The following is a 16,219-nucleotide window of genomic DNA, read 5'->3' as shown; positions in this document are numbered from 1 at the left end:
TCTGGCTTTACTATTCTTGTACCACAGCAAGACATGACACGAGTTTGAAGTTTTGATTCCTCAGGGAGACATTTCCTTCTTTCCCTACCCAGAACATGAGAGATGACAAGTGCCCTTGCCACAGCTCCAGAGAGGAAGTTTCCTAGTCTATTCTAGGCAGTACTACAAAAGTCCAAGCTCGTGTGGGGGCCTCAGTTCCAGCACACAGAGGCCAAAGCCCTGCCCTTGCACTGACGTTAAAGTCCCAGGTCATAGGGCTGGCATCCAGGTCTGATGCCTCTCTTGGCCAGTGCTGTGTCCACCCTGCCTTTCCTCTCTGGTGGAGTTCCCTCTTCTTTTCTGGCACCTATGGACTTCTTGTTCCTTCTTTGAAGCTTGGTTTATGTTTGTTCTCAGAGTAATTATCCACCCACATTAATTCAGTATGCAGTGTTGGCATAACCTTCACAATCTTGCTTCTAATGGCAAAAAATGAGAAAGCTTCTGCATATGGAAACACCTTTCATTCTGGTTTTTATGCCTGATATTTAGAAAAGGTTTAGCATGCTGTTTTGCATAATCACTGATCACACTGCCCTCTCCATGGTATAATACCCTCCACCCCTGAGTACTACAAGCCTTGGTGGTTAATATGCTCTCTAGGTACATCCCCACATTGGAAAATGAAAATTTTACCGCTGGGTCTGGTGAGTCATCACCATGAAGGACTCTGGCTAATCCAGGAGGGCCCACCAGGCCTGTGGCTTATTACCTCAGAAGGGTTACTTCAGGGATGGACAGAATTAGTGACTTTGATGGGTTGATCTCAAGGTAGTGACTCTGCTTTATGAAGCATCCTTTCAAGTCAGGGATCGTAGAGATGGCTGGGGAGCTGGACTTGGTGGCCATGTGGTGGTGGACTTATCTTCAAGTAGGGGTGAGGGGAGCCTAGGCCATGCATGGGCTCATCTTGAAAGGGAGGGCGGTAGGACAGCTTAGTGGTTAAGAGCCTGGGTTCCAAGCTGGATGGCCTAGGTTCAAACCCTGGGTCCATAACTTACCCAGTAACCTGGGCAGGCGAATTTGACTCTCCAGGTCTCAGTTTCTCATCTGTGGATAGAGATACTGGGAGGATTAAAGGAGCTTTTTCACGTGAAACACTTAACACAGTGGTAAGTGCTCAATAAATGGTAGTGGTTATCATTGTAACTGGCTCCTGGTTCCAGTATAGCATTCTCCCAATTTGGATTCACTTCTTATTCTCCACTGAAAACTCTATTTTGAGTTCTTTGAGATACTGGTTAAAGCAATTGACTGCTAACCAAAAGGTCAGCAGTTTAAAACCACCAGCAGATCCATGGGAGCAAGATGTGGCAGTCTGCTTCCGTAGAGATTTACAGCCTTGGAAACCTATGGGGTCGCTATGAGTCGGAATCCACTTGACGGCAGCGGGTTTTTTTAAGATACCATTAGAAGTTATCTGATGTATGGTCACTTGTGATGGACTATCTGTTGATTTCATTTGGGTCCTCAGAAGTAGATAAGAGCTGGGGGATAATATCATTGCAGTGGGTACTACCCACCAGCCTGCTCAGCTGCAGGGCAAACAAGGTGCCAACAGGGAAAGTGAAATGGAAATTGGAAGGAATAAGTCAGACCCAGCCTTGGATGGGTGACCTCTTTGACTGGTGAAGCTCAGCCTCTTCAGGCCAGAGGACGTTTCCAGCAGGGCAGATGTGCCCACTGCAGGAGGGGAGAAAGTGGTTCTAGCTGCCTAGTTTAGTTTCTTACATTGAACCAAAATCTGTTTGCCTATAACTTGTACCCCTTTATCTTAGTTCTAGTCCATAGAGTCCTTCAGACACGTGGAGACAGCTGTCATGTCATCTTCTAGTAATCTTTAGCTTCAGAGTGATAACTCATAAGTCCATGAGTTCCAGCCACAGCCCCCATCTCATTCATCCACTTTCCCACACCCAACCCTGCTGTCAGGCCGCGTGCCTCATATGCTGTGATTCTTGCTCCTCAGGAGGAGATGGCTGAGCTGAAGGCCCAGCTCTACCTGCTGGAGAAAGAGAAGAAGGCTCTGGAGCTGAAGCTGAGCACCCGGGAGGCCCAGGAGCAGGCCTACCTGGTGCACATCGAGCACCTGAAGTCCGAGGTGGAGGAGCAGAAGGAGCAGCGTATGCGGTCCCTCAGCTCCACAAGCAGCGGCGGCAAGGACAAGTCTGGCAAGGTAGGGCTGAGGGCACCGGGGACTCCTCGGGCTCAGGTCTTGTTGCCTGCCTTGCTACCACTGGCTACACCTCCCTGTCCCACTGCCTCAGTTTCTTTACTTGCATAGGAGGTATGGATATTCAAGAAAAAGGTGACAAGTTGAGCGCAAGGAAACCAAATCCACATAATGGAGGGGGGGCTGGGGGTAGGGAATAAGCTGATTTTATCTAATAGCTGAAACATTTTCACATATCATAGACTTATCAGAAGAGTAATCTGTGATAGTGCCCAATAGTCTGATAGGTTTCACCTCCTTTTTCTAATCACCTTTCACATAGCAGCCAGCAATTGTTGAATACTTATCATGCCAGGTTCTGTACCAATCACTGCATTTATTATGAAGAGGAGTTATCCTATTTTACATGAGGAAAATGAGGTGCCCCCCCCCCCCAAAAAAATGAAGCATATCCTAGCTTACAAACTGCAGAACCAGGACTTGCCCCGCCTCCGGCTAGCAGGCTCTTTTCCTCTTGTCTGCGTGGCCTCCCCAGCTTCTGGCGGCTTTTCTAGTCCTCGATGAGGTGGTGAGCAGGAGCAGCCTGAAGGCAGAGGAGGTGGAAGCCAGGCCCTGAGAGTCCACAGTGTTTATCATCACCGAGTAGGAAGTCTGGCAATACAATCTGGTAAACTCAAACACTCCCATCAGCCCACAGGTCTTTTTTCTAGAATCCAAATTCATTCAATCATCTTGTATCTCAGAATTATTCCAAATACTGTACTGGAGAAAGAAAAAAAAGCTTCTGGACCCTAGAAAATGAGGGTCCTAGGGTACCATGTATTCTGTGTGTTGTATTTTCTATTCCTAACCAATCCTAGCTTCTGTCAACCCGTTTGTTCAAGCCAGGGTTTGTGGGCATGTACTGACTTGCTGCTGTCCTGGCGAGTGGCCTCTCGTGGCCGGGCTGGCAAGAATGCAGGGCAGTCTCCAGGGGAATTATGTGCTTAGGAAGAATAGAGCAGTGCTGATACCCCATGGCAGGGAATTGTCACTCCCTAAACAGGTAAGGGAGTCCCTGAGTGGTGCAAACAGTTCATACACTCGCACTCAGCCACAAACCAAAACTCTGAGGGTCCGAGTCCACCCAGAAATGCCTCAGAACAAAGGCCTGGCAATCTACTTCTGAGAAATCAGCTCTTAAAAACCCTATGGAGCACAGTTCTACTCTGATACACATGGGGCTGTCAGGAGTCAGAGTTGACTTGACAGCAACTGGTTTAACTAGCTCAGAACTCTGAAGCAGGCTTTACATACAGATAGACCCAGCTACACTTTCCCCATCTCTCACCTCCTGAGGAACCAAGGTAGCACACAGCCCTGGCACCCAGCTGGGCCAGCTCTCGTGAGACCCTAGCTGCTTTCCATTCATCCACGCAGCCAGTAAATGTGTGCCCTGACCGTGGGCAAGGTGCTGGAGGCCGTGCCTTGGCAAACATCACAAGGTCTGTCTTCCAAGAATTTACATCCCTGGGGGAAGACTGATGGGCAAACAGATGATCACAGTACAGTGCCCTGAGTGCGAGGATCAACAGGCTGGGCACTAGAGTCAGGACAGCTCTGCTGGAAGAAATGAACTTCTGAGCTGAGACCTCGTGAAGAGTGGGAGTTAGCCTGTTGAAAAAGCGCTGGGGCAGAAGGGCCAGGGAGCGGAGAAGGCTTGCTCTCAGCAAATGGAACAGCATGTGCAAAGACCTGGAGGAAAGGGGAGTTGATGACAATGGCTGGAGAGGTCGCCGGCCGGCCATGTTGTCCTGAGGACAGAGAGGATCTGCTGAAGGACTTTCCACAGAGCAGTGACATGATCTGACTTCAGCTTCAGACAAGGTAGCTGTGCTGAGGGCACTGTGAAGCTGTCTGCCAAACGCCTGGGGAGTTGAGGCAATGGGCGGGGTGGGCAGAAGCCGACACAGTGCCGTTTCAGACAGCAGCATCAGGACTCAGGAAGATGGTGTTTTCTGTTCCACGCAAGCCCCTTAAAAACCTTTTTATAGCCTTTTGCGTTTGGTAGCAGTTGCTTTGGGACAGAGCCCCAGTGTTCCCAAGTGTGTTCGTAGGTGTGGTGGAAACGGGTTCACTGTGTTCTTGCCAGAGGCCCATGAACTGAGCTTTCTGCCCCAGCTCCTGCTGTTTATTTTGACTGGTGGCCTCACTGTGTTTCACGGAGTGGCTTCAAAGTACAGAAATCTCTCTGAGGGAAAAGGCCAAATGTTTTTTTTTTTTTTCCATTAGAGCAAGAGGCCGTTATAAAATACCTTGTGTTCCTCAGGTAATGAAATTAGAATAAGTTGGATTATCTTGTCTTTCAAATATTAGATCCATTTACTCTTCCTGTAAATCTCCCTTCTGGGCAATTTATTCGGGAGCGTTTGCTGGTAGCTGAGGCAAGCCGTGTAGAACAGGGGTCAGTAAACTTTCCTGTAAACGGCCAGATAGTAAAGATTTTAGGATTTGCTGGCCAGATGGACTCCACTGTGATGATTCAACTGTGCGACTGTGTAGTTGTAGCTCAGAAGCATCCAGGGCCCATATATAAACAAAAGGACCTGACTGTGTTCCAGTAGCTCTTATTTATGGGCATTATCATTTGAATTTCATATAGTTTTTACATGTCACAAAATTTTTTTTTTCCCAGCCTTTTAAACATGTAAAAAACATTCTTAGCTTGTAGGCTACAAAAACAGGTGGTGGACCAGTTGTAGGTCTAGAACATCCATTCTTGCTCCACTGGATGAGTGTTTGGGCTTCTTTATAAAAATTCCCTCCAGCCAACACAGCTGGGTCCCAAATCTTATGCAAGTTCCATCAGGCTCTTGCAGTTCTTATTTATATTCAACAGATATTACCAAATATGTTTAGTGAGAGGCTCAGAGGGTGAGACAAAAACCCCGACACATGGCAACCCCATGTGTGTCACAGTAGAACTGTGCTTCACAGGGTTTTCAGTGGCTGATTTTTGGAAGTAGATTGCCAGGTTGTTGTTACGTGGCGCCTCTGGGTGGACTCAAACCTCCAACCTTTTGGTTAGCAGCCAGGCATGTTAACCATTTGTATCGCCCAGGGACTCCAAAACAAAGACAGTCCCTGTCTTTAAGAAGCTCACGGTCTTAGGAAATGTTAACATCAAATGGGTGTTGTGGGAATCTAGACAGGTCCCGTGGGCTGGCGGAAGGGGGGGCTTGCGCTGGGTCTACAAGGACAGCGAGATGGAGAAGAGGGAGAGAAGGCAGGCAAGGTGGCAGGCACGGTAGAGGAAAGGGGTGTTCAGATGCTGGCAGTGCTGCTGCAGAGGGACCCCCGGGTATAGTGGCATTCCTTTATCAGAGCGGGTTGAGGGAGACACTTTAGCCTCCTGTCATCTGGGTTTCCAGCACGGGGTTCATACCTCTTTATAGTACTCATCACATTGTGATATAAACAAACTTAAATTATATAAATTTGTTTACATTCCAGCTTTTCTATTCTCAGGCTTGGGATATAGTAGCCCCTCAGTAAATGCATATTGAGTAAATTATCAGATAAGTGCCTCCCCCAAGCCATTTTTCTGTGTCGCGTAGCTGCCACCCTCTGTCTATACACAGAGAAAGGAGAGTGTTCAGTCAGATATGATCATTGCTTCAGGGGTGGTCTTAGCTGGGATTTAGGAGTTCTGGCTCTTATATTTCCTCATCTGTGGAATCAGGATTTGGTTGGGATGATGTCTAGGGCTCTGTCGAACGCTAATACATGGGTGGGGGCTGTGCTGCTTCTTTCCCCCTTCTTTTCTGGGACTTCTAGATGATTATATCGAACCCAGTGAAAGTTTTAAATTTCAGTAACATTGGTTTTCTCCTACGGAGAAGTGGGATAGGGCAGCAAGGAAACTTATATTCCTGACTTGTGTTCTTTACAGATCATAAAAGGCTTAACCTAGTGGTTAAAAGCACTGATCTGGAGCCAGGGGGCCTGGGTTTGAATCCTGGTTCCATCATTTCTAGCTGGTGACTTTGGGCAACTTAATTTCTCTGTGCCTTAGTTTCTTCCTCTGGGAAATGAGGATAATAGTATCTCCCCTGGAACATAGATACTTGCACACCAGTGTTCATTACAGCACTATTCACAATAGCCAAAAGTGGAAACAGCCTACATTCCCATCAACAGATGAATGGATAAAAATGATGTGGTGCGTATATAATAACGGAATATTACTCAGCCATAAAGAGAACCGAAGTCTGATGCGTGCTACAGCATGGGTGAACATTGAAAATGCTGAGAGAAAAAATTCACAGAAGGACAAATACTGTATGATCCCCCTTACATGAAATATCTAGAATAGGCAAGTGCATAGGGACCAAAGTTTTTTAGTGGTCACCCAAGGCAGGCAGGAGGGAGGGGGAAACAGAACTCAATCCTTAGGGGACACTAAGTTTCTGCTAAGAGTGATGGAAAAATTCAGTAGCAGATAAGAGTAATGGTTAAAAAATATGATGAATATAATTAATGTCATTAAACTGTACATTTGATAATTGTTAAAATGGCAAATGTCTTGTTACATATATATTTACCACAATGAAAGAAATAATAATAGTACCTGCTTCAGCAGTTTGTTCCAGTGATTAATTGAGTTAACATGTGAGGAGGGCGTAGACCAGCCTGGCACACAGCGAGTGCTCTGAACGCGTCAGGCATCACCCACCAGTCAGCCTGGGAAGGTACCACATATCTGGGAGCAGAGGAGACTTGTTTGCATTTGCTGCCAGACTACACCCTTCAATATGATCTGAGGGTGCTGCTGTGTGCCCACGATGCCGCTGCTGCACCATTCCCCTAACGTGTTCGGCTGCAGAGCAGGCAAGAGTTTCCAAGGTGCTCTCGGTAATGGTTTCAGGTCTTAACAAAAATGCTTTGCTCTTCTTAGGAGTGTGCTGATGCTACCTCCCCAGCTCTGTCCCTGGCTGAGCTCAGGACGGCATGCAATGAGAGTGAGCTGGCTGCGGAGTTCACCAATGCCATCCGCCGGTAAGCACCTGTCCCACGACCCCTCGAGCGATTCGTTCTAGGAGCAAAGGCTCTGTTCTGGGTTGTGTTGGCTGCTCCCATCAGCTCGTCATGCATACGACAAGCCTGCCAGGGAAGGAGGAGGTGCTACTTTTGCCCATGACTTTGGGGACCAGAAATGGAGACATACTGTTTTGTCGGGCCTTTCGAAAGAGGAGGGAAGGGGCAAGTATATAGGCAATCATTTTATCTGCAAATAAGGAAGTCTTGTCTCTCCCTTTCCTTTTTTGTTGTGTTGCTGCCTTGGCTAGAACCTCCAGGACAGCGGTAAATAGCGCCGGTGAAGGCAGGCAATCTGATTTCAGTGGGAATGCTTTCTTCCTGCCCTGGTGGCCTTCTAGGTCAGAGGGCCTCCTCTATTTCTTCAGCTCTGGGAATTTTTCCTCTATTTTTTCAGTGTTTCTTCCCCTCCATTTTTTCTCCCCTTCAGCAAGGAGAAACAGGTGCTGATTCATCTCACTCTGTCTTCCATATCTTAGCTTTCCGTGCTATCACTGCCTTTTTGTATTATGTTCTAGAGCAGTCCTGCCAATAGAAATACAATGTGAACCACAGATACAGTTTAAAATTTTCTAGTAAACGCATTTTAAAATGTAAAAAGATACATGTGAAGTTAGTTTTCTTATTTTTTTTTTTTTTTTAAGTTGGGAAAATAATTTCTTATATCACATTTGGGGATTTAGCTGGAAAACCAGAGGTAAGTTTTTATTTCACATCTTATTAGAATGTTTTAATTAATTTAACCCAGTATATCTAAAATATTGTCATTTCAGCATATAATCAATATTTAAAAAAAAAAAAAAAAAACTACATGAGATATTTTGTTTTCTTTTTTTTGTACTAAGTCTTCAGAATCCTACGTATGATTTTACACCTACGGCACACCTCAGCGAGGACCAGCTAGTGGCTGCTGTACCGGACAGGGCAGCCTTAGAGAGAATCCTTCAGTCCAGTGTTCCAGCTCACTAATTTATCCTTTACTGATCTCCACTGTGTTTGGCCTATCTGTTGAGTTTTTATTTGGGTGACCAAATCTCTCTCTTTTTTAATGAAGTGATGTCCTCTTCCATCTCTGAGGATCTTTATTGTACTTATTCTAAACCCTTATTTTGTCCACTGTATTAACTGTTTCCTCACATGCAAATTCTTTTTTGAGTTGAGTTTTGTGACTCTTTATGGGTATTGGCCTTCCTTAAATATTTGGTGGTTCTCGTTTGTGTTGGTCCCTGTGTGTGAAATTCCCAGGTAGCTTGTTTGTGAGTACCTTATCTGCTTATTACAGCCTAGAGAAACAGTTACTGTGGAGTCAATTCAGACTCATGGCAACCCCGTGTGTGTCAGTTTTCAGTGGCTTATTTTTTTTTTATTGATTGCCAGGCCTTTCTTCCAAGGCACCTCTGAGTGGACTCTAACCTCCAGCCTTTCAGCTAGCAGTCAAGCATGTTAGTTGCGCCATCCAGGGACTCCTATTACAGCCCACCACCCAGAAAATGTAGCCAGGCCTTGTGATGTGCCGTCAGTCAGGCTGTAGGAGAAGCTTATCTTCTGGGCCTTCTATTCCTTCTGGCTGATAACAGCCATTCAGACTGCTGTCTGACCCAACCATCAGACCCGTCCTGTTCCTGATAGCCAACACCTCTGGTGGGAGCACCTCTGATTCTCCTTTCTTTTGCAGCACTTCTATTCTCTGTGAATTCTGAGTTATGGCTTTCTTCATCAGGAAGAAAAAAAAAAAATCATTTTTTATGACCACTGTTTCTGGTCTATGGAGCACCCTCCTTGGTTTCTACATGCTCAGGGAAAATATCTTTTCCATCATTTCTGGGGATTTGGGGTGGGAGGGGAAGGCTGCAGTACACACTCTGTTTGCTGTCTCGATCCAGCCAGGGCTATCCGTCTTAGCGTAGGGCCTCCCAGCTGATGGTGGTGGAAGGCTGCCCTGTGGGGAACTTCACTACCCTCCTGATTTACTCACTGTCACTTTTTGTCTTTCCTTCCAAGTTGTAATAGCTCTGTTTTTACATTGCCAATGCCTCTGACCATGTGGTTAAATTGTAGTTGCATAGCTTGAGGCAGGAGAGAGACGCAGCACAGGTAAATCCTAACGGCTTGACTGTGCCAGAAACATGGGATGAGAATCCACTCCCTGGCTCCAAAAGGAGCCATTTGGGTATTGTATCTGTAAGCCAAGCCCCTAAATTTTTCAAATTCCCCAAACCATACAGGCCTTCTCTGGCACAAGTAGGAAGCAGGTTCTGCTGACTAAATGTAAGAGATTTCATTTGTTCTGTCAGTCATGATGGACTTCCAATAACCAGCCTTTAAGTTGGTTAGCATGGATTTCTAATCAGCATTCAGATATACGGAGCCAAAAAAGAACCCACAGGGCTAAAGGAAAATAACGTAATTATACTGTAAATATAGCTTAGAAACTGGAAAGATTATTTCATGAGAGTATATAATATGGACACGTGAGAGCTGAGGTTTAGGGGCCTTTTTTAATTTTTAAAATTAAGAGGAAACTAACACCTTTTTTGAAGGTATGAAATTACTACCGAGCTCTAGCAGCTGAGGTCAGTTGGGGGAATCTTACCAGCATTTTCCGAAACACTCCTTGCTTGAAGAGGGATGGTTCCAGGCACCAAAGCTGTGGGCCTGGCATCTAGATTGAGAAGAGCAGGTATAGATAAGGGAGCGGGGAAGAAGCTAAGCAGTGGTCCTGTCTTGAGGAGAACCAGCCACCCGCAAGGAGGTGCTTGTGGAATTTCAGCTCTGGCTTTGTGTTGTTGCCCATACCCACTCTGGCTCCCCTTAGCCCGCTGGGCTTCAACCTCAATAGGGCCCTTGCCACACAACTCTGGGTCTCTCTCTTTTTTTTTTTTTTAATTCTGCAATCAATAGACAGTAAATTCATCTAAGCTTTTTTGTTGTTGTTGTTGTTGTTAGTTGCTGTCAAGTTGATTCCAACTCATGGTGACCCGATGTGTGCAGAGTAAAACTGCTCCATGGGATTTCCAAGGCTGTGACCTTTTGGAAGCAGATCACCAGACTTGTCTTCCAAGGTGCCTCTGGGTGGGTTCAAAACACCAACATAGTCAAGCACTTAACTATTTGTGCCACCTATGGCTCCTTTAGGCTTTTAAAGAGATGCTAAATTATCTTTTATTATTGCAAAATATTTATTTATTTATTATTGCAAAATAAAACTTCTTCCCAACTTCTGCCTGGAACAAAATCAGGACTCCATGCAGTCACACATTTACAGTATAATTCCCATCTGGTCTGATTACATTCCCACCAGTTCCACAAACATTTATTGTGGTTTACTAGCTCTGGTATTGCCATAAAATCCCATCTGGATAACCAGGTTTCCAGTCTTGCACATGAGGTGTTTTGTTATCAGGGTATCTTGTTTTTGCTGTTGTCTGCACAGGCTGCGTATTACAAAATGCTTCTCCATCTTAGATCCCTCCCTTGCCCCTCCTTGGTCCTACCTAGTAAAATAAAACTGAACGATCTGAAGTGAAGTATAAAAATGCAGTTATATAAAAGGAATTTATCAGAAACAGCCCTTGGTACTTCTCTGGTGTGTGCAGACCTGCCCTTGGGACCTAAGCGCAGCGGAGAGAAGTAGCCCCTTTCATCTCCATTGTGTTCTCGTCAGGCAGTGAGGAGCAGGTGTTGCTCTTTGTATGATCCAGCCAGGGGCTGGCACAGCAAGGCTGAGTGATTTCCCAAGGTCACACAGGGAGCCAGTGGGACAATCTTGTGCCTCCGAGCTCCCTGCTGGACCACCTGCAGCCCACATGTGCTGGCAGAGGGTGTGCCTACAGGTTAAGTGTGAGCTGAGCCCCTGCAGGTGGGTTCATTGGAAGACGGCAGCCACCATCATGTGCACGGTTCTGGGCAAACAGGAACCTCTGTGCTCCTGGTACAGCTTCCTGCCTTTGCCCACCAAATGCTGAGTGCGAGTGAACTGCTATGTAGGAAGGCGCTGTCGCAAAGCACACCTGAGAAGCAAAGCCATACGCTGACCCAGTGTTATACTGGTTATCAGATAAGGATGCTGCGAGACGGGAAAGACAAGAAAGGGGCGTTCAACAGGGTGAGAAGCAGCATGTAGTGTAGCGCTGCTTCGGACGGTTTCACATCTACCTTTCGCTTGCCCCTAAAGCTCTGCTCAGCTCTCAGCTCCGGGAGACATCAGGACCTGGCTCCAGGTGTGACACAGCTCCCTGCAGAAGTCGGCCGCCCTGCTCCTGGGGGAAGCTGAAGTCAGTCAGTTACACCCCCTGGGGGCTCTGCTTGAGCCCTTCAGTATATGCCACACGTCTGCTTGTGTTCCAGATGGTTCCGTAAAATGCTAAGTAAATGCAATAAATGGTTGCTGTGGCCAGTTTGTCCAGTGACGGGAAGCACCGACTCATCCCCCAGAAGAGAAGCACATAGACCATTGTCTTAGTTGAGTACCAAGTAAGCCCTGAGGGCTGTATGTAAGATCCCTGCAACCGGGCTCCTGGTATGATTAGTCTGGAGGAGCTGGACGTGACCCTGAGTGGCAGTGGAGTTGCCAAGGCAGGAAGGGGCTAAGTCCCAGCGTTCAATGAGATCGAGTGGGAGCACCCCCAAACCATGGGACTTCACCACTGTGTGGATCATTCATGATGAGGGAAGTCCAAAGGGCACCTCATGCTGACTCGCCTTCGCTCTAGGACACCAAGAACTCTCGCTTCTTCTTTCTCTCCTTTTCTCTTTCTTGACAGGCTCCTCTTTGGACCTAATTTAGTAGTGTAAATTTTAATATAGTAGATGCAAACATTCTCTAATGATGGCAATAATATAAGATCAATTTGGCATCTCCTAAAAAGCTTAAATGCTTTTATTGTCTATGGTTTGCAGTAGGTCTCCCTGCAAACCTCCCAAAAGCCCCTACAGTTCTACCCTCCGCCCACAATCTCGGTCACATTTGCTAATTAATTGAGAGCATATTCTGTTTCTTCAACTCTTCCTCAGCACCTTCCTTCCTATCTTCAAGGAAGATGTCCCTCTTCCTTGCCAAAGCTAACCTCTGTCTCACTAAGCATGGCTTGGGTGGTAGAACCTCAACTCCAACCAACTGAGACAGAATTGGCACTTGCAACCCAACAGTGAGAAAGGACAGACAGGCATGTGGCTTAGGATGATGGAGCCAAGGACCCAACCTGGGACTTAGTCCAAGTCTGTAGCCTCTTACTCCTCCCTGGTCTCTTGTCCCTCACTGCAGGTGGCCCACTACCCACAAGACGGAGGTATGGCACCAATGGCTGCCTAAGGGTGCTATGCTCTTGATCTTTTCTCAGATCTTTCTCTCTCTCACTTGGTTGACACTTTAAAACACTTCCCCTGCCTCTGCTTGCATTGTGGCCCCTAAAGAACCAGTTCTCCTGGCTCATGGGCCCTCTCTCTGATGCTTACTAGCTCTTATTCGATCTCAGCCCCTTCTTTATATCTTCATATCCTCCTCTTGTGTTACTGCTCCTTCTTACCATCCCCTCATGACTACCCAGTCAAGTGCTCATCATCTTCTAAGCTGCTGTAGGCCCTCTACTAATCTCCTTGACTCAAATCTCAGCATCCTCCCACACATTATGCAATAAATGTTTACTAAGAGTCAGGACAGGCAAGCATGGTTTGAGGCCCTGGAGCAGTCAAGCAGACAGGCAAGGCTCCTATCCAGACAGCTCATTGAGGGTAGGAGGGAGACACACAATAAACAAGTCCACAGACAATATAATTTCAGATAGCAGTAAGGGCTACAAAGGCAAATGATGTACAAAAATGTGAGGGGTGCACTGGACTGGGCAGGGGTGACTGGGCAGAAACCAGAACCAAAGAGAAGAGTACCATCAAGAGAAAATCCAGACCAAGAAGATTCTAGGCAGAAGAGAGAGCAAAGACAGAGATCCTGAAACGTCTACCAGCATGGGGTAGCACAAAAGCCAAGCAAAGAACAGTGCTTCAAAGCAATGGGCCAACCACTACAAATTGGAGTAAGTTTAAAAGGGGAGAGGTAAGAGGTCAAGACAATTGGTTTAAGAAGTTTTGTTATGATGGGAGAGCTATCAAGGAAACTTTTTTTTTTTTTTTTTTAATATATAGAGCATCTGTGTGCTCCTCAAAATGACATAATTAAAGGGGGAAATCTTTCAGGGCCAAGGAGTAACCTTAAAAGATGCAAATTACCACAAATTCACCAGTTTAAAACAACTCCCATTTATTAGCTCACAGTTTGTAGGTCAGAAGTCTGGGCTCTCTGCTCAGGGTCTTCCAGGCCGAAATCAAGGTTATCGGCAGAGCTATATTCTTATCTGGCAGCTACTGGGAAGAATCCACTTCCAAGCTCGTTCTGCTTGTGGGCAGAATCAAGTTCCTTGCACCTGTAGGACTGAGGTGCCTTCTTCTTGCTGGCTGTTGGCCAGGCATCACTCTCAGCTCCTAGAGGCTGCTCACATTCCTTGTTGCACACCCCCTTCCTCCTCAAAGCCAGTGAGAACCTTCCTGGCATCAAATCCCTCTCATGCTTTAAATCTCTACAAAGAGCTTGGTCTCTTTTAAGGGCTCATCTGATAGGTCAGGTTCACTCAGGATAATCTCTTTAAAGTCAACTGTTTCTGGGTCCTAATTACATCTGCAAAATCTCACCTCAGCAGTACCTGGATTGGTGTTTAATAACTGGGAGGTCTGTGTACACTAGGGGGCACCTTAGAAATCTGAGGTCGCCTTAGAAATCTGCCTACCACACCCCATTACTTAAAACCTTCCAATGCCTCCCAACTGTCTTGCATTCAAACCTGCTTGCTCTCTTTTAAGATTTGACCCTGCTTGCTTTCTTTTGAGGAGCTCTGGTGGCGCAGCAGTTGAATGCTTGGCTGGTAACAGAAAGGTCAGCGATTTGAACCCACCAGCCACTCCACAGGAGAAAGATGTGGCAGTCTGCTTCTATAAAGATTTGTCGTTGTTAGGTGCCATCGAGGTGGTTCCAACTCTCACCCCTACTCAGCCCCATGTCCCGAACACTCACATCGTGACTTCACCCTGTCTATAAAATGGATATTCCCTTCATCCACCTCCAAGCAGAAATGACAATACCCTCCTCCCTTCTTTTTGGTTCCCATATGTCCTGAATTTCCCTCTGTCATAGAACCCTTCCATTCCTCTTGTTTCTTAATGTGCCTGGTTCCACTACCAACCCTCCAAACTCTTCCCGCAGAAGAACGTTCCTTTCAGGCTTTCAGGCAGGAATTATGGCTTATTCAGCCAGTTTTGACTTCAACTTCCTTGACTCAACTGTTCCTTTTAAGTGGTCCCTCAATTATCTCAGCTTTACCTCTCTCTGCCCATTGGGCATCTCCACCCAGATATTATGTTAGAGCCTTAAAGCACAGCAAGTCCAAAAGAGAAATTCTAATCTGTCTCCACCTGCCTTTTGAAATTGGTCTCTTCTTCAGAATTCCCTATTTACATTAAAAATTCTATTCTAATGATCTAGGGTTACAACTTCAAAATCTCCTTTCTCTGCCTCTTAGCAGCTGATCATTATCGTTTCTTCCCTCAAAACTCTATCCATTCCTTTCCATTTGCATTGCCTTCTCCTGAGTTTGGCCTTCAATTCCTCAGAACTTAGAGTAGCATCCTGATGGGCCATTCTGCCTTTAGTCTCATCTATGTTCTTCCACCAAAATACCTTAAAGCACACTTCTAATCAGGTTGTTCTGCATAAAAACCTTCAATGACTTGGCATTGAAGATCATCTGTAGGTCCCTAGCTTAGTCTCCTGGCCCCTATTTCAAATGTTTCCCTTACACATGATCTGTAGTCAAGCTACTCTGGACAACTCATCTTTCTGAGAGTAAGTATGTCCTTTAGCCCTCTGTCTCTCCACACCTGTGGGCCCCTCCTTTTCACCCCCCTCCAATCAGAATGCTCACCTTCCTGAAGCTTCCATCAGCCACCTTCTGCTCTTCTCTGAGCCCCTGCTGCACTGACTACTCTTTACCCATCAGTGACCACAGAGCCCTTGGCTATTAGCACAAACCCCAGCAAGCCTCCTCACAGTTACAATCCTAGTACAAGATTCAAAAATGTCTGCCGAGCTCTAGATATCTTGTAGGAACCAACATTTGGCCATGAGGGGAATAAACAAAGAAGGCACCAGTTGATCCCTATTTCAGGAGCTATAAAGTAATACTGTTTTGAGCCATGTAAGTAATGGGAGGAAATGAAAAGGGAACTAAGTGGGGGTTCTTTTCAAAGAGGGAGCCCCCACTGAGCAAACGAGCAGCAGAATCTTCACCATTTTATCAGTAGGACCATTATTTTAAAAGGTGCTGTTTTATTAAACTTGCACTTGCTGATTCTTCATATTTGGCTGATTTATAATAGCAATCAAGCAATAGAAGTTGTGTTTAGAATTCCATACATGCACATGGGTATGCAGTACATTAATGGAATACAAAGTGTGCCCCACAGTTCATTATCACAGAAATAAATCACTAAGCTCCAGAGCCAGGGCCTGGAAAGGCATAGATTAAGACTGATGCTCACCCAAGGGGCCGAGATGGGTGTTGTTTAACTAAGATTTCTTTTAATTTCTATCATTCACCTGATGTTCCAAAAGCTAGAGAGAAGCCCTTAAAAAAAAAAAAAAACCAAACCCCTTGCTATCAAGTCTATTCCAATTCACTGCGACCCCATATGTAGAACTGTGCTCCCTACGGTTTTCTTGGCTGTAATCTTTACAGAAGCAGATCACCAGGGCTCTCCTCTGTGGCACCACTGAGTGGGTTCAAACCACCAACCTTTAGGTTAAGCAGTCAAGTACAAACCGTGTGTGCTACCCAGGGACCTGAGAAGGCCTTACGTGGGATCTAACAGAGGCAGAGTGATGGAAAG

General features: G+C 46.1%; 1 protein-coding gene across 2 annotated transcripts in view; it reads left to right on the top strand.

Annotated features, from left to right (window-relative positions):
• MCC (MCC regulator of WNT signaling pathway) overlaps nt 1-16,219 on the top strand; it is a 535,647-nt gene that overhangs the window by 507,166 nt on the left and 12,262 nt on the right. For both annotated transcript variants that reach the window (XM_049872263.1, XM_049872274.1), the window contains 2 exons: nt 2,009-2,215; nt 7,149-7,249. In XM_049872263.1, coding sequence (XP_049728220.1) covers nt 2,009-2,215; nt 7,149-7,249 — 308 coding nt within the window. The remainder of the gene's footprint in view (nt 1-2,008; nt 2,216-7,148; nt 7,250-16,219) is intronic.

Source organism: Elephas maximus, chromosome 2, assembly GCF_024166365.1.
Source record: "Elephas maximus indicus isolate mEleMax1 chromosome 2, mEleMax1 primary haplotype, whole genome shotgun sequence".
NCBI classification, from domain to species: Eukaryota; Metazoa; Chordata; class Mammalia; order Proboscidea; family Elephantidae; genus Elephas; species Elephas maximus.
This window is presented reverse-complemented; position numbering and strand designations above follow the sequence as displayed.